This window comes from Rissa tridactyla, chromosome 19 (assembly GCF_028500815.1).
Source record: "Rissa tridactyla isolate bRisTri1 chromosome 19, bRisTri1.patW.cur.20221130, whole genome shotgun sequence".
Lineage (NCBI taxonomy): Eukaryota > Metazoa > Chordata > Aves > Charadriiformes > Laridae > Rissa > Rissa tridactyla.
In genome coordinates, this window is record NC_071484.1 from 3,120,587 (window position 1) to 3,145,212 (window position 24,626).

A 24,626-nucleotide genomic window follows, 5' to 3' on the forward strand; every position below is an offset into this window, starting at 1 on the left:
GTACCACCAGTGCCACTGGTACCACCCGTGCCACCAGTACCACCAGCGCCAACATTGCCACCATTGCCACCAGTACCACCAGTGCCAACATTGCCACCAGCGCCACCGGTAACACCAGTGCCACCAATGCAACCAGTGTCACCAGTGCCACCAATGCAACCAGTGCCACTGGTACCACCAGTGTCAACGTTGCCACCAGCACCACCAGTGCCACCAGTACCACCAGTACCACCAGTGTCAACGTTGCCACCAGCACCACCAGTGCCACCAGCACCATTGGCACCACTAGTGCCACTGGTACCACCAGTGCCAACATTGCCACCAGCGCCACCGGTAACACCAGTGTCAACGTTGCCACCAGTCCCTCCAGTGCCACCATTGCCACCAGCACCACTGGTACCACCAGTGCCACCAATGCAACCAGTGCACCGGTACCACCAATGCCACCATTGCCACCAGCACCACCAGTGCCACCGGTACCACCCATGCCACCAGTACCACCAATGCCACCATTGCCACCAGTACCACCAGCGCCAACATTGCCACCATTGCCACCAGTACCAATGCAACCAGTACCACCAGTGCAACTAGTGCCACCATTGCCACCAGTGTCACCAGTGTCACCAGTGCCACCATTGCCACCAATGCAACCAGCGCCACCAGTGCCACCATTGCCACCAATGCAACCAGCGCACCGGTACCACCAGTGCCAACATTGCCACCAGCACCACCAGTGCCACCAGTGCCACTGGTACCACCAGTGCCACCAGTGCCAACATTGCCACCAATGCAACCGGTACCACCAGTGCCACCAGTGTCACCAGTGCCAACATTGCCACCGGCACCACCAGTACCACCAGCGCCACTGGTACCACCAGTGCCACCAGTGCCTTACCTTGAGGATAGCGATGCAGTGGGACACCAGACCCCTGTGGAGAAGGAGGAGGGCGTGAACCCGGGTGGACCCTCCTGTCCTTGTCCCCCCCGTCCCGTCCCCCCCCCACCTGCCCACCCCCCGTGTCCCCCACTCTCCTTGGGGACATTCCCAATTGAGGACCGTCTCCTCTTGGCACCACGCCTTGGCGACCCCCACATCTCTGCCCCCTGCGTCCCACGCTGGGGGGGATGTTGGCACTGCGCGGGGGTCCCCAGCGGCGATGGCGGGGGACACGGGGGACACTGCCGGGGGGGGGGGACACAGGCTTACGAGGCGTCCTCCACCCAGTCCTCGTTCTCCAGGATGGCCTCGATGTGGGGGTTGGTGATGACCACGTCATCCAGCTCCAGCTCCGAGGGCTCCGAGGCCGGCTCCGTGCTCCCCATCAGGTCCACGATGGGTCTGTTGGGGGGGACAATGGGGACATCCCTGGGGGGCGGGGTGTCCTCCTCCTCGGGCCACCTCCTGGGACTTCCCCCCCCCCGCCCCAGCTCTTCCCAGTACCCTGCTGATGCTGGATGCGTCCCCAGCACCGTCCCCTTCATGATGGTGGACGTGTCCCCACCATTGCCCACGGCGTTTGGGGTCCCTCCCCGCGCCCCCCACCCCCCTCGCCCGGTGGGGACGGGGACGCTGCCACCCCCGGGGGGGGGGGGGGGGGTGACTCACTTGGTGTCATAGTGGTGCCGCAGGTCCTTGGGGTGGCAGTACCGCTGCCGGCACACCACCACCAGCGCCACCAAGGACGCCAGGAAGATGGTGGCCAGCACCCCGATGGCCACGATGACGACGGTCTCCATGGCTGGTCCCCACCGCCGGAGGGGGGGCGGGGGGGGGGGGGCTCAGGCGGCCGGTGCCATCGTGGCACGGCGGGCTCTGCGGGGACAAGGGGACAAGGGAGGGGTCAGGAACCCCGCCGATGCTCTGCCCCCTCCGCCAGACCCCAAAATGCCCGGCCAGGACCCAGTGTCACCCACAGATGGACTTCAGAGGCGGTGTCACCTGGGGGGGGGGGGCACGGGGACAGCAGGGGGGCACTCCAGAGGTGGTGTCACCTTGGGGGGGGGGGGAACAGCAGGGGGGGACTCCAGAGGCGGTGTCACCTGGGGGGGGCACGGGGACAGCAGGGGGCACTCCAGAGGTGGTGTCACCTGGGGGGGGGGGGGGGGGCACTGGGGGGATTCCAGAGGCAGTGTCACCTGGGGGGGGGGGGGGAACAGCAGGGGGGGACTCCAGAGGTGGTGTCACCTGGGGGGAACACTGTGGGGGGGGAGGATGACGATGACACAGTGGGGGGGACACCTGGGGGGACACCGGGGGGACTCCAGAGGCAGTGCCACCTGGAGGGGGGACACTGGGGGAATCCAGAGGCAGTGTCACGTGGGGGGGGGAACGACACTGGGGGGACTTCAGAGGTGGTGTCACCTGGGGGAGGACAGCAGGGGGACTCCAGAGGTGGTGTCACCTGGGGGGGGGGGGAACAGCAGGGGGGGACTCCAGAGGCGGTGTCACCTGGGGGGACACACTGGGGGGGGACAACACTGGGGGAATCCAGAGGCAGCGTCACCTGGGGGGGGGGGGGGGACACCGGGGGGGGGAACGACACTGGGGGGACAGACTCCAGAGGCAGTGTCACCTGGGGGGGACAGCAGGGGGACTCCAGAAGCCCTGCCCCATAGGGCCATGGGGACCCCAGAAGCCACTCCCCATGGGGCTGCAGGGACCTCTGGACCCTGGTCCCTATGGGCTAGGGGGACCCCCAGAGCCAGTCTCTATGGGGCCATGGAGACCCCCAGAGCCTGGTCCCTATGGGGCTATAGGAACCCCCAGAGCCGGGTCCCTGCTGGGACCCCCAGAGCCCTGTCCCTGTAGAGCCATGGGGACCCCCAGAGCCCAGTCCCTGTGGGGCTCCGGGCACCCTCGGAGCCTGACCTCTATGGGGCTGTAGGGACCCACAGACCCCAGTCCCTATGGGACCCCCAGAGCCTGGTACCTATGGGGCTATGGGGACCCCCAGAGCCACTCTCTATAGGACCCCAAGACCCTGGTCCCTATGGGACCCCCAGAGCCCAGTCCCTAATGGGACTCCCTGAGCCTGGCCTATGGGCTACAGGGACCCCCAGAGCCTGGTGTCTATAGGGCCATGTGGACCCCCAGAGCCTGGTCCCTATGGGGCTATAGGGACCCCCACAGCCACTCTCTATAGGACCCCAGAGCCTGATCCCTATGGGGACCCTCAGAGCTCAGTGTCTATGGGGCTGTAGGGACCCCCCCAGAGCCAGTCTCTATGGGGCTATAGGGACCCCCAGAGCTGCTCTCTATAGGACCCCCAGAGCCTGGTCCCTATGGGGACCCCCAGAACCTGATCCCTATCGAGCTGCAGGGACCCCCAGAGCCTGGTCCCTATGGGGGGGCTGTGGGGACCCTCAGAGCCCAGTCCCTATGGGCTATAGGGATCCCCACAGCCACTCTCTGTAGGACCCCAGAGCCTGATCCCTATGGGGACCCTCAGAGCTCGGTGTCTATGGGGCTGTAGGGACCCCCAGAGCCAGTCCCTATGGGCTATAGGGACCCCCAGAGCTGCTCTCTATAGGACCCCCAGAACCTGGTGTCTATAGGGCTGTAGGGACCCCCAGAGCCTGGTCCCTCTGGGGACCCCCAGCACCGTCCCAGTAGTGCCCCGAGCCCCCATCCCCCCCCAGACACGTGGCCATGCCAGGCCCAGGGGCCACCAGCCCGGGGGGCCGAGCCGGCTGGGACCCCCCCCATCGCCTCCGCCGCCAATGCCACCGCACGGGACAGACAGCGGGTGCCCACCCTGGGCTGGGGGACACACACTCACACACACACTCACACACGACACCACCCCCCCCCCCCCCAGTGCTGCCGGGGTGGGGGGCACCCAGCCCTGCCCCCCCCCCTACCTGCTGCCACCGCCAGGGCCGGGGACACGGGGACGCTGTCACTTCCGCACACCGGGCGTGCGAACGCCGCCGGCTCCCGACCTTTACACCCTGACTAATGCCTGCCCCCCCCCCCCCCCAACCACCACGGAGGGGGGGGGGGGGGGAGTGCCAGAGGTGCCCCCACCCAACCCCTCCAGCCCCCCCAGCGCATCCCCCACCACCACCTTTTCTTTTCCCCCTAAATCCCACTGAATTTTAAGCCAGGTTTAGTGATTTGGCTTAAATTCGCGCTTGCCCCCGCCCCCCCCCCCCCCAAAGGCTGGGGACAGCGGAGGGGGGGGACACACATGGTGGCCCTGTCTGCCCCCCCCCCCCATCCCTTTCCCACTGCGATTAATGCCTTAAGAGGGATTTTGGCCACCAAAGCCGGTTCTGCGCCGTAACCCCTTGGTGCCTGGTCCTGGGGGGGGGGGTGTGTGTCTGTGTGTGTGACAGCCCCGGGGGGGGTCGCCAGCTCCTGCCTCTTGGCGAGGGGGGGGGGTGTCCCTTCCCCCCGGCCCCGTGGGGGGGGTCCCTGCTGACGGTTGGGTTGGGGTCGGATCCCACCTGTGCAGCGCCAAGCGATGGCGGGGGGGGGGTCATTGGCAGCATGGGGAAGTAGTGTGTGTGGGGGGCTGGTGTCTGGGGGGGCCCTGAGAGAGGGGGGTCGCTTCTGGGGGGGGGTCTGGGTGGGCCCTGTGAGGGTGTGGGGGGGGAGCTGTTGCTAGGGAGGGGTCTGAGGGGGGTCCCTGGGAGGGTCTAGGGGGTGTTTTGCTGCTGTGGGGGGGTTCCATGGGGGCCCTGTGAAGCTCTCGAGGGGGGAGTTGTTGCTGTTGGGGGGGTCTGGGGGGGTCCCTGTGAGGCTCCAGGGTGGGGAGTTGTTGCTGGTGGGGGTCTGGGGGGGCCCTGTGAGAGTCTGGAGGGGGCTTTGTTGCTGGGGAGGGGTCTGGGGGGGCCCTGGTAGGGTCTAGGTGGTGTTTTGCTGCTGCGGGGGGGTTCCGTGGGGGCCCTGGAGGCTCTCGCGGGGGGGTGGGGAGTTGTTGCTGTTGGGGGGGGGCTGGGTGGTCCCTGTGAGGATCTTGGGGGGGGAGTTGTTGCTGGGGGGGAGTCTGGGGGGGGCCTGTGAGAGTCTGGGGGGGCTTTGCTGCTGGGGAGGGGTCTGGGGGGGGCCCTGGGAGGTTCTCGAGGGGGGAGTTGTTGCTGTTGGGGGGGTCTGGGGGGTCCCTGTGAGGATCTGGGGGGGGGGCCGGTGTTGCTGGGGTGGGCTCTGTGGGGGCTCTGTGAGGGTCTGGAGGAGGGGGTTGCTGCCGGGGGGGGCCCTGGGGGAGCCTTTGAGGGTCTGGGGTGTGTTTTGCTGCTGCGGGGGGGGGTGTCCATGGGGGCCCTGTGAAGCTCTGGGGGGGAGGTTGCTGCTGGGGGGGTCTGGGGGGCCCGGTGAGGGGTTCTGGGGGGGGCTTTGCTGCTGCCGGGGGGGGGATTGGGGGGTCCCTGTGAAGCTCTGGGCGGGGAGTTGTTGCCGCGGGGGGGTCTGGAGGGGTCTCTGTGAGGATCCGGGGGGTGGGGGGGGGGTGGGGTTCGCTGCTGTGGGGGGTCCGTGGGGGCCCTGTGAAGGTCTGGGGGGTGTTTTCTTGCTGGGGGTGGGGGGGGGGAGATTCCGTGGGGTCCCTCTGAGGGTCGGGGGGGGGGTGTTTGCTCCTGGGGGCGGGTCCCTATGAGGCTCGGGGCGGGGGTGGGGGGGTCGCTACTGGTGGTTCGACGGGGCCCCCGGTCCTTCCTGCACAGCCCCGGTTGCGGGGGGGGGGGGACGACGACGACGACACGGGAGTGTTGGGGGTCCCGCATGGCCCTCGGGGGGGGTCCCAAGAAGGGACGGGGGGTGTGTGTCTCTCTGGGGGGGGTCCTGCATGACTCTAGGGGGGGGGCATCGGTCCAAGGAGTCCCCTACAGAGCCCAGGGGGGGCCCGTAGGGCTGGGGGGGGGGGGGGGGGCGTTCCAGGGGGGTCCCAAGGGGCTGAGGGGAGGGGGGGGGGAATGGTTGTGGGGGTCCCGCACGGCCCCGGGAGGGGGGGGGGAATGACGCCGGGGGTCCCAGGAGGGGGGGGTCGCTGTCGTCCCCCCCCCCGCCAACCCGGCTCCCGTCGGGTCCCTGCCCCCCCCCGCCCCCGATCCATCCCCCACCCCCCCCGCCCCGCACCTGGAGCCGCTCGGCGCCGGCCGAGCACAAGATGGAGCCGGGGAGGGGGCGCGGAGCGGGGCCGGCAGCGGGGGCTCTGCCCGGGCTCTGCCCCCCCCACACCCTGCCCCGGCCCGGCCCCCGGCCCGGCCCCCGCCCCGCCCCGCCCCGCCCCGCCCCGCCGCCTCCTCCCCGGGGCGGGGGGGGGGTCAGTGGCCCGAAGTGGCCCGAAGTGGCCCGAAGTGCCTCCGCTGCGCCCCTGAAGCATCCCGGTGTGGCCCAAAGTGTCCCCTTTGTGCCCCAAAATGTCCCCCGCTGCGGCCCAAAGCGTCTCCGTCCTGTCCTCTCCTGTCCCAAAGGACCCCTGCTGCACCCCCTCGCGCCCCAACGTGTCCCTTTGTGCCCTCAAGTGTCCCCTCGTGTCCCAAAATGTCACCGCCCGCAGCCCCGAAGCATCCCTTTGTGCCCCAAATGTCCCCGCTGCAGCCCAAAGTGTCCCCGTGGTGTCCCCTCCTGTCCCAAAGTACCCCTGCTGCACCCCCTCGCGCCCTAAAGTGTCCCCGTCATGTCCCCTCGTGTCCCAAACTGTCACCATCGCAGCCCCGAAGCATCCCTTTGTGTCCCAAGATGTCCTCGCTGCAGCCCAAAGTGTCCCCGTGGTGTCCCCTCATGTCCCAAAGTACCCCTTGTGCCCTAAAGTGTCCCCTTGTGCCCCAAAGTGTCCCCTCGTGTCCCAAACTGTCACCATCGCAGCCCCGAAGCATCCCTTTGTGTCCCAAGATGTCCTCGCTGCAGCCCAAAGTGTCCCCGTGGTGTCCCCTCATGTCCCAAAGTACCCCTTGTGCCCTAAAGTGTCCCCTTGTGCCCCAAAGTGTCCCCTCGTGTCCCAAACTGTCACCATCGCAGCCCCGAAGCATCCTTTGTGTCCCAAAATGTCCCCTCTGCAGCCCAAAGTGTCCCCCCTGTCGTATCCCTTCGTGTCCCAAAGTACCCCTGCTGCACCCCCTTGCGCCCTAAAGTGTCCCCTTGTGCCCCAAAGTGTCCCCCCTGCATCCCAAAGGGTCTCCATCATGACCCTTTGTGTCCCAAAGTGTCCCCATTACATCCCAAAGTGTCCCCACCGCACCCCAAAGTGCCCTTGTTGTGTCCCCAAGTGTCCCCCCTGCATCCCAAAGGGTCTCTGTCATGACCCTTTGGTCCCCTTGTGTCCCAAAGTGTCCCCCCTGCATCCCAAAGTTGTCCCCTCTACATCCCAGCCACCCCCACCCTGTCCCAAACCCCTGTCCCATGGTGACCTGCCCTCCTTGTATCCCAAAGCATCGTCACCACGTCCCAAAGCATCCTCCCGTCCCTGCCATGCCCGTCAGCATCCCCGTTATGTCCCCAAGCCTTTCAGTTGTGTCCCTCACTGTCCCTTTTGCGCCCCGTGACTGTCCCACCTGTGTCCCAAATTGTCTCCATCGTGACCCAAAGTGTCCCCACCCCAGAGGGGTGACTCTGGGTGACGGGGGCTCACGTCCCACTGCCACCTGCTCCCCCCCCCCGCCACTCTCAGCACCCAACCCTGCTGTCTGTGGTGACACCCGCGGTGACACCTGCAGTGACATGGGGGTGGCGGTGCCAGCCGGGAAAGGTGTCCCAAAGCCCAGGGCACACGGTCACCGTGGTGGCCTGCAGTCTCACCCCTCTGGGGACGCTGCCGTCCCCTCCTCCTCGGGGGGGGGCACATCTTGTCCCCGAGGGCCACCAGGAGCCAAGGGGCACGGAGCCCCTGCTGTACTGATGGTGTCCCTGGCGATGTCCCCATGATGTGCCACCGACGCCTCGTCCTCGCGGCTGAACGGGCTCTTTATTCAGGAATACGGCGGCTCGTGCCGGACGCCGGCTCCGGCCATGGCACAGCCCGGCTTCTCCCTGCCGGCCCCGCCGGTGGCACCGTCCCCGCGGGCACTGCCCGGCCGTCACCTCTGCCGCTGGCCCCGCCGGGGACCGTGGGGCTCCATCGTGTCCCGCCCCCCCCAAACCCCACGCACCCCCTGGGGTTCAACCTCCCCGGCGGGAGCGGGTGGCAGCGGAGGATGGGGTGCTCGGGATGTCCCCAGCTCCGGCAGCCAGCCCTCGAGCCGCGTCCCGAGCGAGCCGGGCCACCGCGCCGCCTTTCATGGAACCCGCCGTTGCCACCACCCATGGTCCGAGGTGACACGCGGCCGAGTCCTTCCCCTGAGATGCTGCTCCTTCATGTCCCCGGTGCTGGGCTTGTCCCTGCGCGTGTCCCCGAGGGGTTTTTAGCCATCGGGGAAGATGTAGCCGTACTGGTTGAGGATGTGCTCCACCACCTGGTTCTGGAAGACCATGTGCATGGCCATGTTGCCCTCCTCGCTCGCCGGCCGCAGCAGCGTGGGGCCGAAGACGATGGCGATGCTCTGCACCGACATGCGGTTCTCCTCCTTGTACTCGATCACCCTGCGGGGACGAGGGACGGTGTCAGCCGGCACGTCCCCAACCCCAGGCGTTGTCCCCTTTCCTGCCAGCGGGTTGGGTTTGGGGGGGACTGAGGCAGGTGTCACCTGGAGAGGTGGCGGAAAAGGACCTTCATGGTGTCGTGGTGGGCGGGAGGGAGGGAGAACACCAGGTCACGGATGCACCGGCCCCGCCTGGTCGGGTCCTGCATCTCTGTAAGGGGAGGGAAGACATGATGGGATGCCGGCGCCAGAAGCTGGAACATCCATCCCTATCCCATTCCCATCCCATCCCCATCCCTGTGCCCGCCTCATCCCATCCCATCCCCATCCCCATCCCATCCCTATGCCCATCCCACCCCATCCCCATGTCCATCCCATTGCCATCCCCATCCCAACCCATACCCATCCCATCCCCATTCCCATCCTGCCACCATCCCATCCCATCCCATCCCATCCCATCCTGCCATTCTTCCATCCCAACCCATCCCATCCCTGTGCCCATCCCATTGCCACCCCCCCATCCCAATCCCTGTGCCCATCCCATTGCCATTCCCCATCCCATCCCAAACCCCACCCTGCCACCATCCCATCCCCATCCCATCCCCATCCCTATGCCCATCCCATCCCCATCCCATCTCATCCCTGTCCCCATCCCCATCCTGCCACCATCCCATCCCCATCCCATCCCATCCTATCCTATTCCATCCCCATCCCCATCCTGCCACCATCCCATCCCCATCCCTGTGCCCATCCCATCCCATTCCCATCCCATCCCCATCCCTGTGCCCATCCCATCCCATTCCCATCCCATCCCATCCCCATCCCTGTCCCCAGGCCTCACTGATGGCAGCGATGAACTTGTCGAAGTGGCCGAAGGGGACGAGCGGCTCCGGCAGCTCCCTGAAGAAGAGCTTCAGCGCCCCGGTGACAACGTGGATGTCCTCCCAGCGCCCGTCATCCAGGTCCAGGTGCTCGTCTGCGGGGCCGGGCAGCACCTCAGGTGGGTCCCAGAGCCTCGGGGACGGGCGAGGGTCCCCGTCCCTCCCTCCCTCCCCAGCCGGATCCCTGTCACCCTGCCCTTGGTGGTGGTGGTGGTGGGGGTTATGTCCCATTTGTCACCACCGGTGACCTTACCGTGCTCCACTTTGTAGCGCAGTTTCTGGATGGTGGCCAGGTTGCCGCTGACCCGGTACAGCCCATCGATGTCCAGACCTGGCAGAGGACAATGGAGATGGGGGTGGGGGGGGAGGGCGGGGGGGGGGAAGCTCCTGGTTAACCACGACCTGCCCCGGGATGTGATACCAGCCACCACGGTGGAGCTCCGGTTTCCCAACGTGTCCCGGCTGTCCCCTGGGAGATGCCCGCAGCCTGGTGGCACGTGGTGACAATGACCGGTACGGCCACGCTGGTGCCCGCAGCAGCCAGCACCGGGATTCCAGGGAAAACCCAACCATCACATTTAAGCTTTCCCCAGAGCTGTCCCCATCCCGGTGTCCCTCAGGTTGTCCCCCTTCCCCGGGTGGTACCTCTCCTCTCCACGGTCTGGATGCACTGCAGGACGAAGCGCGGCACCGTCCCCCGCTCCCGCTCGCACAACGCTTGCAGGGAGCAGCCGAAAATCTGATCTGGAAGAACCAACGGGGACTTGAGCATGGCTGGGGGACACCGTGGCAGGTCCGGGGTGGGGGATAGGGCTGGGGACATGGCAGGAGGGCCCCTCCCCATAAAGGGTGGCCGGAGGTGATGGGACATGCTCAAACCCGTCACCGTGGTGTTGGGTTCAGGGTAGGGCTTGGTCCCCCAACCTTCTGTCCCAGCTCCATTCCCAGCTGTCCCCACCCACCTTCCAGCTTGGGGACACCCCAAGGGGGCAGAGCCCCATCCTCAGCACCCATCCTTGATGCAGCCCCATGCTGGAGAACCCTTCCTTGATGCAGTCCCATCTCAGGACCCACCCTTGATGTAGCCCCATCCCAGCACCCACCCTCGACGTAGCCCCATCCCGGAGAACCCATCCTTGATGTAGCCCCACTCTGAGCACCCACCCCTGAAGGTCCCACCACGAGGAACTCACCCTTGATGTAGCCCCATCCCAGCACCCACCCTTGATGTAGTCCCACCACGAGGAACCTGCCTTTGGTGTAGCCCTATCCTCAGCACCAACCCTAATGTAGCCCCATGCCAGCACCCACCCTTGACGTAGCCCCATCCCAGGGAACCCATCCTTGATGTAGCCCCACCCTGAGCACCTACCCTTGATGTAACCCCATCCCAGCACCCACCCTTGATATAGCCCCATCCCAGGGAACCCATCCTTGATGTAGCCCCATCCCAGCACCCACCCTTGATGTAACCCCACCATGGGGAACCCACCCTTGATGTAGCCCCACCATGGGGAACCCACCCTTGATGTAGCCCCCTCCTTGGCGCCCACCCTTGATGTAGCCCCACCATGGGAAACCCACCCTTGATGTAGCCCCCTCCTTGGCACCCACCCTTGATGTAGCCCCGCTCGCGCAGGGACTGCAGCGTCGGCCGCCTCTGCAGGAACTTGCGGAGCTTGTTCCGGACTTTGCTGGAGTCGCTCTCGCCGCCGGCACTGCCCATCGCCTGCCCGGCTGCTGGTGGGGACAGGGCACATGTCACCACGGTCCCAAGGGACCGGGGTGCTCCTGGCATGTCCCACCACCATGGGGTGCTGGGGACACCACAGGGTGGCCACCCCCTTGCCCGGTGGGTGGTTTTGCCGGTGCCACCCCAGTGCCGGTCGCCGTGCCGGCATGCCCGAGCTCACCTGCCCTCTTCTCCTCGCTGCCCCCCAGCTTCTCCCGGGAGCCGAATTCAGCCCCGCTCTCGGCGTCCTCCTCGCCGGGGAGGTCAGTGGCCTAGGGAAGGGGCAGCGTGAGACCCCCCCGTGCCCGTCCCCAGGGTGGCAGGGGGGCGGGGGGGGACGGCGGGCGCCTGCTCACCAGCCTGCCGATGCTGTCGGCGATCGCCTTCTGCCAGGCGGCGATGATCTGCTCCGAGTCGTGCTGGATGAGGAACTCGGAGCCCTCCCGCGTCTTCAGCTGCGGGAGCCGGGGGGGGCAGCGGTCAGGGGCAGGGCCACCGGGCTGCCCACGGAGTGGCCACAACCGCCCGGCTTTGGGGGTCAGGTTGTGGCTGAGAACAGGGCCCAACTCATGACACAGATGCCCCCAAGTATTGCTGTTTGCCGGCGAGCCAGGGCGGCTGGAAACCTTCTCTCCATGCGAAGCCCAAGAGGAAAAACCCCTCTGGGAGGGGGGATGTCCCTTGGTGACTTGTCCCATAGGGAAGGGACAGTGGCCAGCAGCGCAGCGTGTCCCCTTTGCTCCCAGCCCCGGGATGACCCCCATCGTCCCCACCACCACCGACCCCAGCACATCCCCTCCGCGGCTGGTGGGATGAACCGGGTAGGTGCTGGCATTGCCACCTGTGGACCCTGACGAGTGGCCGATGTCCCCCCCACCCCCCGAGCTGTCACCGGGCTCACCTCCAGGACATGCTTCTTGCTGGACTTGTCCTTGCCGGCCCAGGCAAGGGTGGCCCCACGGAGCTCCACCGTGTGCTCGGGGGTGGTCAGGGTGCTGGGGTGCCGCTGCGGGAGCAAGGGGACGAGGGTGGCACCGCTGGCACCCACCCGGAGGGGACAGGGACACCGGGGTCCTGCTCTGAGCTGGGGGGCTGCGGGCTTTCCTCCTCCAGACAGGCAGGAGTGGCAAATGTCCCCTGCGGGACATCTCTGTCCCCTCCCATGGTGTCTCTGCGGGACCAGGACACGGTGCTGCCGCCGTGGGGTGGGTGTCGTGGCCACCAGCTCGGGGACAGCTGAGCCCTACAGCCACCAACACCCCGTGGGACATCCCCGGCCCTGCCCGGGGACCCCGGGGGGGTCTTCAGCTTTGGGGGTCCCTCTTGGTGACGGCGCGGCGCAGGGGCAGCGTTCCATGGGGAAAGGGCGGCCGGGTGGCTGTCCCCGGGGAGGGGACTGTCCCTTGGGGTTCCCACAGGGGAAGAACATCAGACCCCCCCCCCCCAGTCTCCCCACGCCATGGGTTTTGGGGTGCTCTGGCCACGCTCCCTCTATCCCCTCTCCATCCCCGTTTTCCAGAAGGGGCCCCCCGCCCCCGGACAGAGCCCTGCACCCACGTCCCAGCGGTGGGGCCACCACCGTGTGTGTCGTGTCCCCCCCCCCAACCCCGGGGTGTGGGTCCGCCCCCTCTCCTTCCCCTGCCGCCGTCACCGCAGGGTGTTGCAAGACCCACGGCAGCTTCTGCATCCGGGCGGCGGGTGCTGGAGCTGGGGGGGGAAGCTGGGTGCCGGGGGGGGGGCTGGGGCTGGCCTGTGGGTGCTGGCCTCATCCTGCAGGTGCTGGCCCCATCATGTGGCTCCTGGCTCCTTCCCATGGGTGCCGGCCCCATCCCGCGGGTGCTGACACCGTCACGTGGATGCTGGCTCCGTCCCATGGGTGCAAGCCCTCTCCTGTGGGGTGCTGGCCCCGTCTCACGGGTGCTGGCCCCATCTCACGGGTGCTGGCCCCATCTCATGGGTTCTGACCCCGTCCCATGGCTCCTGGCTCTGTTCCGTGGATGCCGGCCTCTTCCCGTGGGTGCTGGCTCTGTCCCATGGGTACGAGCCCTCTCCCATGGGTGCTGGCCCCATCCTGTGGGTGCTGGCCCTGACTCACGGGTGCTGGCCTTGTCCTGTGGGTGATGACCCTATTCCATGGGTTCTGGCCCCATCTTGCACTTGCTGGCCCTGTCTCACGGGTGCTAGCCCCATCCTGTGGGTGCTGGCCCCATTTCATGGGTGTTATCCCCATCCCATGGGTGCTGGCCCCATCTCATGGGTGTTATCCCCATCCCATGGGTGCTGGCCCCATCTCATGGGTGCTGACCCCATCCGGCACTTGCTGGCCCCATTCCACAGGTGCTAGCCCCCATCCTGTGGGTGCTGGACCTGTCCTGCGGGTGCTAGCCCCATTTCGCGGGTGCTAGCCCCATACCACAGGTGCTAGCCCCATACCACAGGTGCTGGCCCCGTCCTACAACTGCTGGCCCCGTCCTACAACTGCTGGCCCCATCCTACAAGTACTGGCCTCATCCCACGGGTGCCAACACCATCATGTGGATGCTGGCTCCATCTCATGGCTACAAGCCCTCTCCCATGGGTGCTGGCCCCATCTCATGGGTGGTGGATTCATCCCATGGGTGCTGGCCCCATCCCATGGGTGCTGGCTCCGTCCCATGGCTACAAGCCCTCTCCCATGGGTGCTGGCCCCATCTCAGGGGTGATGACCCCATCTGGCACTTGCTGGCCCTGTCTCATGGGTGCTAGCCCCATCCTGTGGGTGCTTGCCCTATTTCACGGGTGTTAGACCCATCCCGTGGGTGCTGGCCCCATCCTACAACTGCTGGCCCCATCCTACAGGTGCTGGCTGTGTCCCATGGGTGCTGGTCTCATATCACGGGTGCTGGTCCCATATCACGGGTGCTGACCCCATCCCGTGGGTGGTGGCCCCGTCCCATGGGTGCTGGTCCCATATCATGGGTGCTGACCCCATCCCGTGGGTGGTGGCCCCGTCCCATGGGTGCTGGTCCCATATCATGGGTGCTGACCCCATCCCGTGGGTGGTGGCCCCGTCCCATGGGTGCTGGTCCCATATCACGGGTGCTGACCCCATCCCGTGGGTGGTGGCCCCGTCCCATGGGTGCTGGTCCCATATCATGGGTGCTGGCCCCATCCCGTGGGTGGTGGCCCCGTCCCATGGGTGCTGGTCCCATATCATGGGTGCTGGCCCCATCCCGTGGGTGGTGGCCCCGTCCCATGGGTGCTGGTCCCATATCATGGGTGCTGGTCCCATATCACGGGTGCTGGCCCCATCCCGTGGGTGGTGGCCCCGTCCCATGGGTGCTGGCCCCATCCTGTGGGTGGTGGCCCCGTCCCATGGGTGCTGGTCCCATATCATGGGTGCTGGCCCCATCCCATGGGTGCTGGCCGCACCGAGGCCGTTTGGGCTCTTACCAAGGCTCCGGCAGCCGAGTGCTTGGAGTCCTTGAAGAAGGTGAGGATCCCCCCCTCCAGCACCGTCCAGGAGGAGCTCCAGTTCTTCCTGGGGAGCAGAGCGGGGCGGGGGGGGGGGGTGTCACGCCGGGGGACAGCACAGCTCCTGTCCCCTTCGCTTCCCCGTGGGTCCCTCCTCCGGTGGCGGGGGACAGCGGGACACACTTACCGGAGCCGCTTCCCTCTGTCCACCATCTTGGTCCGGTTGAGCACTCCGGCTTTTTCGAGGCTTTTAAACTGGAAGGCGAAGGGTGGAAGGTTGGTGGGGGCGGGGGGGTTTTCAGGTTTGCCCCCTGCCCTCCCTGGTGCCGGGTTGGGGAAGGGCAGATGGGTGCTCACCTTCTCCTCCTTGAGCCCCAGCGCCGGTGACACGGTGCCGTGCCAGGCAAAGTGCCCGCTGTCCTGGCTGGAGCTGCTGCTGGCCCGGTGGTGGTGGCCACCGGCCGGCACCTGGGAGGGGAGGAGGGAGCGGGTGATGCCCGAGGTGTCCGTGCCGGAGGGTGGTGGGTTTCGTGCCCCCTGCACCCTGGAGGCCCTGCCCTCCGCATTTGTGGCCCTGTGAGGGTGCTCATCCCCTGGCAGACACCCCTGTCACCATCTTTGTCCCTGTCCCTGTCCCCATCCCCTTCCCTGTCCCTGTTCATATCCCGTCTCTGTCGCCATCCCTGTCCCTATCTCCATCTACATCCCCGTCCTCATCCCCATCCCTGTCCCCGTCATCATCCTCATCCCTATCCCCACACACATCCCCATCCCCACCCCCATCCCCTTCCCTGTCCCTGTTCACATCTCATCTCTGTCCCCATCCCTGTCCCTATTCCCACCCCTGACCCCATCCCCATCCCCATCCCTGTCCTCATCCCCACCCCTGTCCTCATCCCCATCCCTGTCCCTATTCCCATCCTCATCCCCATCCCCATCCTCATCCTCATCCCCAGCCCCATCCCCATCACCATCCCTGTCCCTATTCCCACCCCTGTCCCCATCCTTGTCCCCATCCTCATCCCCGTCCCCACCCCTGTCCCTATTCCCATCCCCATCCTCATCCCCGTCCCTATTCCCACCCCTGTCCCCATCCCCATCCTCATCCCTGTCCGTATTCCCATCCCTGTCCCCATCCTCATCCTCATCCCTCTCCCCGTCCCCATCCCCATCCTCATCCCTGTCCATATTCCCACCCCTGTCCCCATCCTCATCCTCATCCCTCTCCCCGTCCCCATCCCCATCCTCATCCCTGTCCGTATTCCCATCCCTGTCCCCATCCTCATCCTCATCCCTGTCCCTGTCCCCATCCCCATCCTAATCCCTGTCCCTATTCCCATCCCTGTCCCCATTCCCATCCTCATCCCTGTCCCTGTTTCCACCCCTGTCCCCATCCTCATCCCTGTCCCTATTCCCACCCCTGTCCCCATCCCCATCCCGTCCCCGTACCGTGTCGGAGGTGAAGTTCTCGGGGCTGAGCAGGGCTCCCTCGGTGTGGCCGTGCCCGTACCATGCCGGGGGTGAGCCCAGCTCCTCGGGGCGCCTGGGGGACAGACAGAAAGCAGCCCCTTGCTCGTAGGAGCCCACGGGCGAGTAGTCCTCCTCGGGATAACCCTCCAGCTCATCTGGAGACAGGTCGGGATAGTCCGTTTCCGGAGTGGGGGGCTGTAGAGAAGAACCAGGTCAAGAACTTGTGCCCCATCAAGAGCATCCGCATCCCCAAGCCATGGCCAGCCCAGGTGGGGGCTGCCCCAGTGCCATCTCCATCTCCATCTCCATCTCCATCTCCATCATCTCCATCATCTCCACCATCTCCATCTCCATCTCCACCATCTCCATCTCCATCTCCATCATCGCCATCATCACCATCTCCATCTCCATAGAATCACAGAATGTTTTGGGTTGGAAGGGACCTTAAAGCCCACCCAGGGCCACCCCCTGCCCTGGGCAGGGACACCTCCCACCAGCCCAGGTTGCTCCAAGCCCCGTCCAACCTGGCCTTGAACCCCTCCAGGGATGGGGCAGCCACAGCTTCTCTGGGCAACCTGGGCCAGGGGCTCACCACCCTCAGAGGGAAACATTTCTTCCTTAGATCTCATCTCAATCTCCCCTCTTCCAGTTTAAAACCCTTCCCCCTCGTCCCATGGCTCCCCTCCCTGCTCCAGAGTCCCTCCCCAGCTTTCCTGGAGCCCCTTTAGGGACTGGAAGGGGCTCCAAGGTCTCCGCGGAGCCTTCTCTTCCCCAGGCTGAACCCCCCCAGCTCTCTCAGCCTGTCCCCACAGCAGAGGGGCTCCAGCCCTCCCAGCATCTCCGGGGCCTCCTCTGGCCCCGCTCCAACACCTCCGTGTCCTTCTGCTGTTGGTGCCCCAGAGCTGGAGGCAGCGCTGCAGGGGGGTCTCCCCCGAGGGGAGCAGAGGGGCAGAATCCCCCCCTCGCCCTGCTGCCCACGCTGCTGGGGATACAGCCCAGGCTGCGGGGGGTTTCTGGGCTGCCAGCGCACGTTGCCGGGGCGTGTTGAGCTTCTCACCCACCAGCACCCCCAAGTCCTTCTCCTCAGGGTTGCTCATCTCCATCTCCATCCCCATCCCTGTGTCCATCCCCATCTCCATCTCCAACTTGGTCTCCGTTTCCACCTGTATCTCCATCTCCATCTCTGTCTCCATCCCCAACTCCATCCCCATCTCCATTTCCTTGCCTATGTCCATTTCTATCTCTGTCTCTGTCTCTTTCTCTGTCTCGGTCTCCATCTCCATCTCCACCTCCATCTCTGTCTCCATCTCCGTCTCCATCTCCATTTCTATCCCCATCCCTATCTCCATTTCATCTCCATCTCTATTTCTATCCCTATCCCTATCCTCATCCCCATCCCTATCTCCATCTCCATCTCCATGCTCATCCTGTCTCCATATCTATCTCCATCTCCATCTCATCTCCATCTCCATCCCCATCCCTATCTGCTTCTCCATCTATTTCCATCTCCATCCTCATCCCTATCTCCATCTCCATCTCCATCTCCATCTCCATCTCCATCTATTTCCATCTCCATCCTCATCCCTATCTCCATCTCCATCTATCTCCATCTCCATCTCCATCTCCATCTCCATCTCCATCTCCATCTCATCTCCATCTCCATCCCCATCTATTTCCATCTCCATCCTCATCCCTATCTCCATCTCCATCTATCTCCATCTCCATCTCCATCTCATCTCCACCTCCATCTCATCTCCATCTCCATCTCCATCTCCATCTCCATCTCCATCTCATCTCCATCTCCATCCTCATCCCTATCTCCATCTCCATCTCCATCTATCTCCATCCCCATCCCCATCTCCATCTCCATCTCCATCTCCATCCCCATCTCCACCTCCATCCCCATCCCCATCTCTATCTCCATCTCCATCCCCATCCCCATCTCTATCTCCATCCCCATCTCTATCTCCATCCCCATTTCCATCTCCATCTCCATTCCCATCATCCCCACGCCTTGCTGGGTGCTCACCCTCTGCTCCATGGGCCCGTACCGCGTCACCCCAGGGTACATATCCTGGGAGCTCCTTCTGTCTCCTGCATGGGGGGGGGTCCCACGACGTCTCACCTGTTACCGAATTATAGAAAAAAGCCTGTCCGCTGGCTTCGTCCGTGTACTGTTCCCACTCGGAAAAGTCCGGGCTGTGGGCGAGCGAGGAGGCGGGAGAGGCGACGGGACTCACTCCATCTTCTGCCTGCCCAAAGGGACAATCCCACGTGGTCTCGCCCGTCACCGGGTTATAATAAAACAAACGTCCACTGTCCGTATCCGTGTGGGTTTCCCAGTCCGACACAGAGCTGCCGGTTTCCTCCGGGGCCGAGCCGGCGGCTGCGGCTTCTTCCTGCAGCTCCTGGATGTTGAGGTAGATGGGGGTGGGCGGCTCCTCCGGCTCCTTGCGCACCTGGAGTGGGGGGCGGGGGACACAGGCGGGTGACTCGGGTGCTGCGGTTGGTGATGGGTGGCCATGGGGTGGGGATGCTGGGGACGTCGATCCTGGGGTGTCCCCACCGCGGTACCCGGGCTGGGTGAGGGGGACGAGGAGATGGGTCCTGTCCTGCCCCACCTGCTGGGGTGTCCCTCTCCCCGAGACACCCCCTTGCACGGGGAAGGAGCTGCGAGCGACGGGACGCAGATGGCCGGGTGGTGGAGGAGGGCGCCCGCAGCACCCGCAGCACCCGCAGCACCCGCAGCACCCGCAGCAGGGCAGGGAGCTGGCAGGGGATGGGGGTCCGGCCTGAGCACGTGGGGAGGGTTTGGGCTTGGGGCATCGTGGGCATCCGCAGCGCCAGCACCCGCATCGCTGGTACCCACGTCACCCGCTGCACGGGGGGCATTGGCATCAGCACCCCAGAGCTCCCACCCGCATCATGGGCACCCACATCATTGGCATCAGCACCCCTTGCACCCGTACCTTCCTCACCCACATCATCGGCATCAGCACCCCGGAACTTGCACCCGCATCATCGGCACCCACATCATCGGCACCCACATCGTCGGCATCAGCACCCCTTGCACCCATATCTTCCTCACCCACATCATCGGCATCAGCACCCCAGAACTTGCACCCGCATCATCGGCACCCACATCATCGGCATCAGCACCCCTTGCACCCATATCTTCCTCACCCACATCATCGGCATCAGCACCCCAGAGCTCCCACCTGCATCATGGGCACCCACATCATCGGCATCAGCACCCCAGAACTTGCACCCACATCATTGGCACCCACATCATCGGCATCAGCACCCCTTGCACCCGTACCTTCCTCACCCACATCATCGGCATCAGCACCCCGGAACTTGCACCCACATCATTGGCACCCACATCATCGGCACCCACATCATCGGCATCAGCACCCCTTGCACCCGTACCTTCCTCACCCATATCGTCGGCACCAGCACCCCAGAACTCGTACCCACACCGTCAGCCCCCACATCTGCACCCCCGCCGTCGGCACCCAAACCGTTGACGCCCCCAAGGTCCGCGCCAACATCTGCAGCCCCAACACGGCCCGTCACCCGCACCCCCGGCCCCTGCACCCACGTCACTGGCGTGGGCACCCCCCAGCACTGGCACCCACACCCACACCGCCTGCACCCGCGCACCGGCACCCCCAACACCAGCACCCCCAACATCAGCACCCGCATCATCAACACGTCCATCATCTGCACCCCCAACACCAACACCCCCAACACCAGCACTCCCAACACCAGCACCCGCATCATCAGCACCCGCATCATCAGCACCCCCAACACCACCACCCCAAACATCAGCACCCGCATCATCAACATCCCCATCATCAACACGCCCATCATCAGCACCCACATCATCAATACCCCCAACACCAGCACCCCCAACATCAACACCCCCATCATCAGCATGCCCATCATCAACACCCCCAACACCAACACCCCCAACACCAGCACCCGCATCATCAACACCCCCATCATCAACACCCCCATCATCAACACGCCCATCATCAGCACCCGCATCATCAGCACCCCCAACACCACCACCCCAAACATCAGCACCCACATCATCAATACCCCCAACACCAGCACCCCCAACATCAACACCCCCATCATCAACATGCCCATCATCAGCACCCCCAACACCAGCACCCGCAACACCAGCACCCGCGTCATCAACAACCCCATCATCAGCACCCCCAACATCAACACCCCCATCGTCAACACCCCCAACACCAGCACCCCCAAAATCAGCACCCCCAACACCAACACCCCCATCAGCAGCAGCAGCCACACGGCCAGCGCCCTGGGACACCTCCGGCACCCACCTCACCGGCGCCCCCAGCCCCAGCACCCGCACCCCGCCGGCTGCCGAGACCGACAGCCCCATCCCCACCTCCCAAAATCAGGCCCCGAGCACCCCCAAGACGTCTCCCTGGCTGGCCCCCCCTCGGTGGGGCTGCTCGGGGTGGGGGACACGTCCCCTGGGGGGGGGCGGTGGCGACGGGCGGGTGTCACCACCCTCCTGTCACCCTTTGATCTCCGCAGCTTTACAGCCCCTGGGCCTCCATCGACGCCCGCGGGGACAAAGTTTCCCAGCCCCGGCCCTTCCCGTCACCCTGGGGTGGGGGGGGGGACACGGCAGGTGGCGTGTCCTTGAGGACACCCCGGAGCGGAGGGGGGACAGTGGACCCCATCACCCTCCCCCCCGCCACCCCGTGACCCCCCCGGCCATGGCGAGCGGGGCCGGAAACCCAGTGCAGGAGGCCACCATCCTCTGGGGGGACAAAGGGTGACGATGGGGGACGCCCGGCACGGGGACGCCCCCCCCAGCACCTTCCTCCCTCCCACGGGGGCTGCCCCGGGGATGTCTCCCCCCAACCCCAGCGGGGGGACTGGGTGCCCCTCGACGCTTTGGGACGGCCGTTTGTCACCCGCCCGGTGCCACCTCCGCGGCGTGAACACCCCGGGGGGAATCCGGGAGGGAACTTGGGGGTGGTGGTGGGGGGGGTGACCCCAAATCACTCCCCCCACCCCCCTTGTCCGGGTGCACCCATGGGTGCTGCCTACCTTCCCCAGGTGCAGCAGCCGCGACACCCGGCTGCGGGAGCGCTGCAGGGCCCCCGCCACCCGCTCGCCCATCCTGGGGGGCTGCGGGGGGGGATGTGCGGGTGACAGCCGTGGGGCGGGGTGGGGGGGGACACCGAGAGGCCCCGGCGACGCCGATGGCGCCCTGTGCCGGGCCCCGCGTCGGCCGCGCTTCCTGCTGGGGTTCGGGGAGCGGAAGAGCCGCCTCCGACGGCGTTTGGCCCCCGGGGGCGGAATTGGCTTTTTTTGGGGGTTGTTGTCACCTTGTCACCCGCCACCCGCCACCCGGCAAAGCCGAGGCCCACCCAGCCGGGAATCGCACCGGGGGCGACGCCGCCGTGGTGGGGATGGCGGCAGGGGGATGTGTGTGTGCGTGTGTGGAAAAATGACCCCCCCCAGAATTTGTATCTTGGCCCCATCCGCCATCGTGCTGCGATGCCGGGGAGGAACCGGGGGGGGGGACGGGGACAAACCAGGGCGGGGGAACGTGTCACCCCGACCCCGGGGTGGCCGCGTCCCTGCAGCCGGGGCGCTGGGAGCACATGGCGGCCGTGCCGAAGCCGCCGCCGCCGCCACCCCGGCGCTGCCAACGGCGGTTGGGTTTGGTGGCACCCGTTGGGCCGGGGCAGGGGAAGGGGAAGGTTCCGGCCATGGCAGCGGGATGGGGACAACGCTGGGGGTGGCTTTGGGGGGGTAAAGAGCACCGGGGGGGGTAGGGGCGAGTAATCCAGCACGGCCAAGGTCACAGGGTGTAAAACGGGGTGTAAAATGGTAAAAAGGGGTGTAAACCTCAGCCCCCCCTCCCCCCCCCCGCCACAACGCTCCCTTTCCTCTGCCAACGTCCCCCCCCCCGGGGTGACACAGCCACCTTCGAAGTGGGGGACACCGGGGCTGGGGGTGCTGCGGGTGCCTGGGGTCACCCCCAAGGAAGGTGGTGGGGGCGGGGTGGGGGACACACACACAAGGACACAGGACCCCCCCCCTCTCTGCCATCGTCCTCTCGCCCCGCTGGGCCCCAGCCGGTGTGGGTGGCAGGCGGGGGGCGGAACCCCCCCACCCTTGGGTGCCCCCCATAAGAGGGGTGCAGCGGGGAAGCCCCGGGGTGGGGGGGTTGGGAAGGGCCCCTTCGCTACTTACTGGCGTGGGGCGAGCGCGGGTTTTTGGGGTGGGGGGGTGCCCGCCCTCGGGGTGCTGCCAGCACCCACCTCCGGGTGCTGCACCCAGGTGAGACACCCGCCCCGCAGGGAGGAGCCCCCGCGCCGCCCTGTTAACCCCTTTCTGCCTCCTCCCGTCCCGGGGACGCCGCCGGGATGGGGCACAGGACCCCCCCCCCCGAGGGACCCTGGGTGGCACCAAGACCCCCCCCCTGCCCCGTGCCTCTCCGGGACCGCAGGCACCGCTGGGTCCTGCACCCCGTGGGACGCTGCTGGGGGGGGGGGGCGCTGGGAGAGCCCAGGGACGGCCATGAGGGTGGGGAAACTGAGGCACGGTACGGGGGTGGGGGGACCGAGCTGGGAAGGTGCTTGGAGTGGGTGCTCAGTGGGGGGGTCGCTCACCCCCCCTCCCCCCAAGACCGTAATTACTGGCAAACCTGTCTGGGGGCAGGGGGGGGGGTGGCCCACAGGCTGCCCCCAGCTCGGTGGGGGGGACACAGGGGGTCCCAGCGGTGGCAGGAAGCCCCTGGGGGCCACCCACCCTGTGCCGGGGGACGTGGGGTTGTGCCGCGGGGGGAGACACGGGACGTGGAATCAGTCGAGGGACGGCAGCGTCCTGCCTCCCCCCCCCCCTCACCCCCCAGCCCCTGTCCCCCCAGCGCTGCCTTTGGGGACGGCACTGGGGATGTCACCGTACCTGAGCCTCATGGCCGGATCCCGGCCACCTCCTGGCCACGTCCCTGTCCTTGCCGGGGCCGTAGAGAGTCTCGGAGCGGCTCTTGCCAAGCGGGCGAGGGTGTCCGGGGGGGTCTCCGCGCCACCCCACGGCGCTGGCGTTGCGTGGCGCCGGCGTCACCCGTGCCAGGTCATCCAGGGAGTGCGAGGGGCGCACGGGCTCGGCGGGGTGGGGGGTCAGCCTGGGGGGCACCCGGAAAGAGCTGAGAGCTGGCAGCGAGTCCCTCTGGGGCACCGACTCCCTCCTGGTCACCGAGTCCCTCTGGGCCACCAAGTCCCTCCGGGGCACGGAGCATCCTCCGGCCGGCTCCTCCGTCGCGGCGGCACCGACGAAGCGATACTCGTAGGCTGGTGGCTGCTGGGGGACGAGTGTGGCCGGCTGCGTCCCGGCGTGCCCCGGTGGCGGCGGCGGCGGCAGCGGCGGGGGGTCGAGAGGGGCCGGGGAGGCGATGGGGGGCAGCTCCTTCACGTACTGGGCAGGGATGTAGAAGGGCCGGGCGTCCCCGCTCCTCTTGACGTGCCACCAGTGGTGGTTGGTCCGTTTCAGCAGGACGTAGCGCTCGTTGGGCTTGATGGAGACCAAGGTCCCGTCCTTGGCTCGGTACTCGAAGCCGTACTCCACCAGCACCAACGCCTCCTCCGCCGGCACCGCCGCCTCCATGGCCTCCCCGGCGCCTCCGCCTGCGGCAGACGGGACGGGGAAGGGGCTGATGGCGGTTCCCAACCCCTCGGGGCGCGCGGGGACCCCGGGGGGAGCCGAGTTTGGGGGTCCCCATCGAGCCCCAAGCCCATGCGGGCGCTCCCCGACCCACCCCAACCCACCCCAACAAGGGTCACCGCCACCGTCTCGCCAAACCCCCCGAAGCCACCGAGCCCCGCATCCCCAAGCCCCCAAAGCCCCCCTCCACCCCGTGTGCCCAGATCTCACCTGGGGCCGGCGTCGGGGTGCAGGCGGGGGCGGTGGGGCGCGCGGCAGGTCCCGCTCGTGCCCGCGCCGGGCTGGTCTCGACTCGCCCCGGTTTCCTGCCAGCGCCTCGCCGAAGGACGGGGCCGGGCTCTGCGCCGACGACGTTGGGTGCCCGTCCCCCGCCAGGCCGGGGGGGAAAGGGGCGGCGGGGACCCGGCCCGTTTCCTCCCCTCCGGGTGGGAGGGAAGGGACGATGGCGGAGGGGACCCGCTGGGCGAGGAAACGGCTCCTCGGGAGGTTCCTGCCGCAGGAAGGGCCCTGCCCCGCGGCTCAGCCGGGATCTGCGCCGCCGCCGGATCCGGCACGGCCTCCCCGGGCAGGGGGATGGGACCCCCACAGAGCGGGGTGTCCCGGGAGCTGCCCTGGCTTTTGTCCCTTCCCGTCTCCCCGGGAGTCCCGTTGGGGTCCCCGTGTTGGTGGCTGCACCCCCAAACCCTCCCGGCACCGGGAACGGGGAAAAGAACAACCGGAGATGGCGGGGAGCAGGTGGGAAGGAAAATGGGGCAGGGAAAATGGGGAAAGGTCCCCAAACCACCGTGAAAAACGCAGGAGGGAGGACAGAGGACGGGGACAGCCACCTTCCCCGTCCCCAACCCTCTTCC

At 66.7% G+C, this 24,626-nt stretch overlaps 2 protein-coding genes across 4 annotated transcripts; both read right to left on the minus strand.

Annotated features, from left to right (window-relative positions):
- Positions 1–817: 817 nt before the first annotated feature.
- On the minus strand, positions 818–6,176 carry TMEM98 (transmembrane protein 98). The gene is made up of 4 exons (XM_054224803.1): positions 6,077–6,176; positions 1,607–1,813; positions 1,208–1,339; positions 818–929 (listed from the first exon to the last, which is right to left on the minus strand). Exons 2-4 carry the CDS (start codon positions 1,735–1,737, stop codon positions 818–820), a joined length of 375 nt encoding a protein of 124 aa, XP_054080778.1. The 5' UTR covers positions 1,738–1,813; positions 6,077–6,176.
- Positions 6,177–7,892: 1,716 nt separating this feature from the next.
- Positions 7,893–24,206, minus strand: ARHGAP27 (Rho GTPase activating protein 27). Of its 3 annotated transcripts, none has more exons than XM_054224673.1 (17): positions 23,986–24,206; positions 23,020–23,738; positions 18,294–18,512; positions 18,083–18,178; positions 16,033–16,248; positions 14,941–15,051; positions 14,771–14,838; positions 14,563–14,650; positions 12,032–12,136; positions 11,487–11,585; positions 11,312–11,402; positions 11,013–11,135; positions 10,044–10,142; positions 9,652–9,729; positions 9,359–9,493; positions 8,623–8,728; positions 7,893–8,518 (listed from the first exon to the last, which is right to left on the minus strand). In XM_054224673.1, the coding sequence occupies exons 2-17, from the start codon at positions 23,716–23,718 to the stop codon at positions 8,341–8,343; spliced, it is 2,511 nt and encodes an 836-aa protein (XP_054080648.1). In that variant the 5' UTR covers positions 23,719–23,738; positions 23,986–24,206; the 3' UTR covers positions 7,893–8,340. The 3 variants fall into 3 exon arrangements, with proteins under 3 accessions (XP_054080648.1, XP_054080647.1, XP_054080649.1); XM_054224672.1 differs by having other exon boundaries at positions 11,013–11,138; XM_054224674.1 differs by lacking the exons at positions 23,020–23,738; positions 23,986–24,206 and adding an exon at positions 21,151–21,232 and having other exon boundaries at positions 11,013–11,138.
- Between the last annotated feature and the right edge of the window lie 420 nt (positions 24,207–24,626).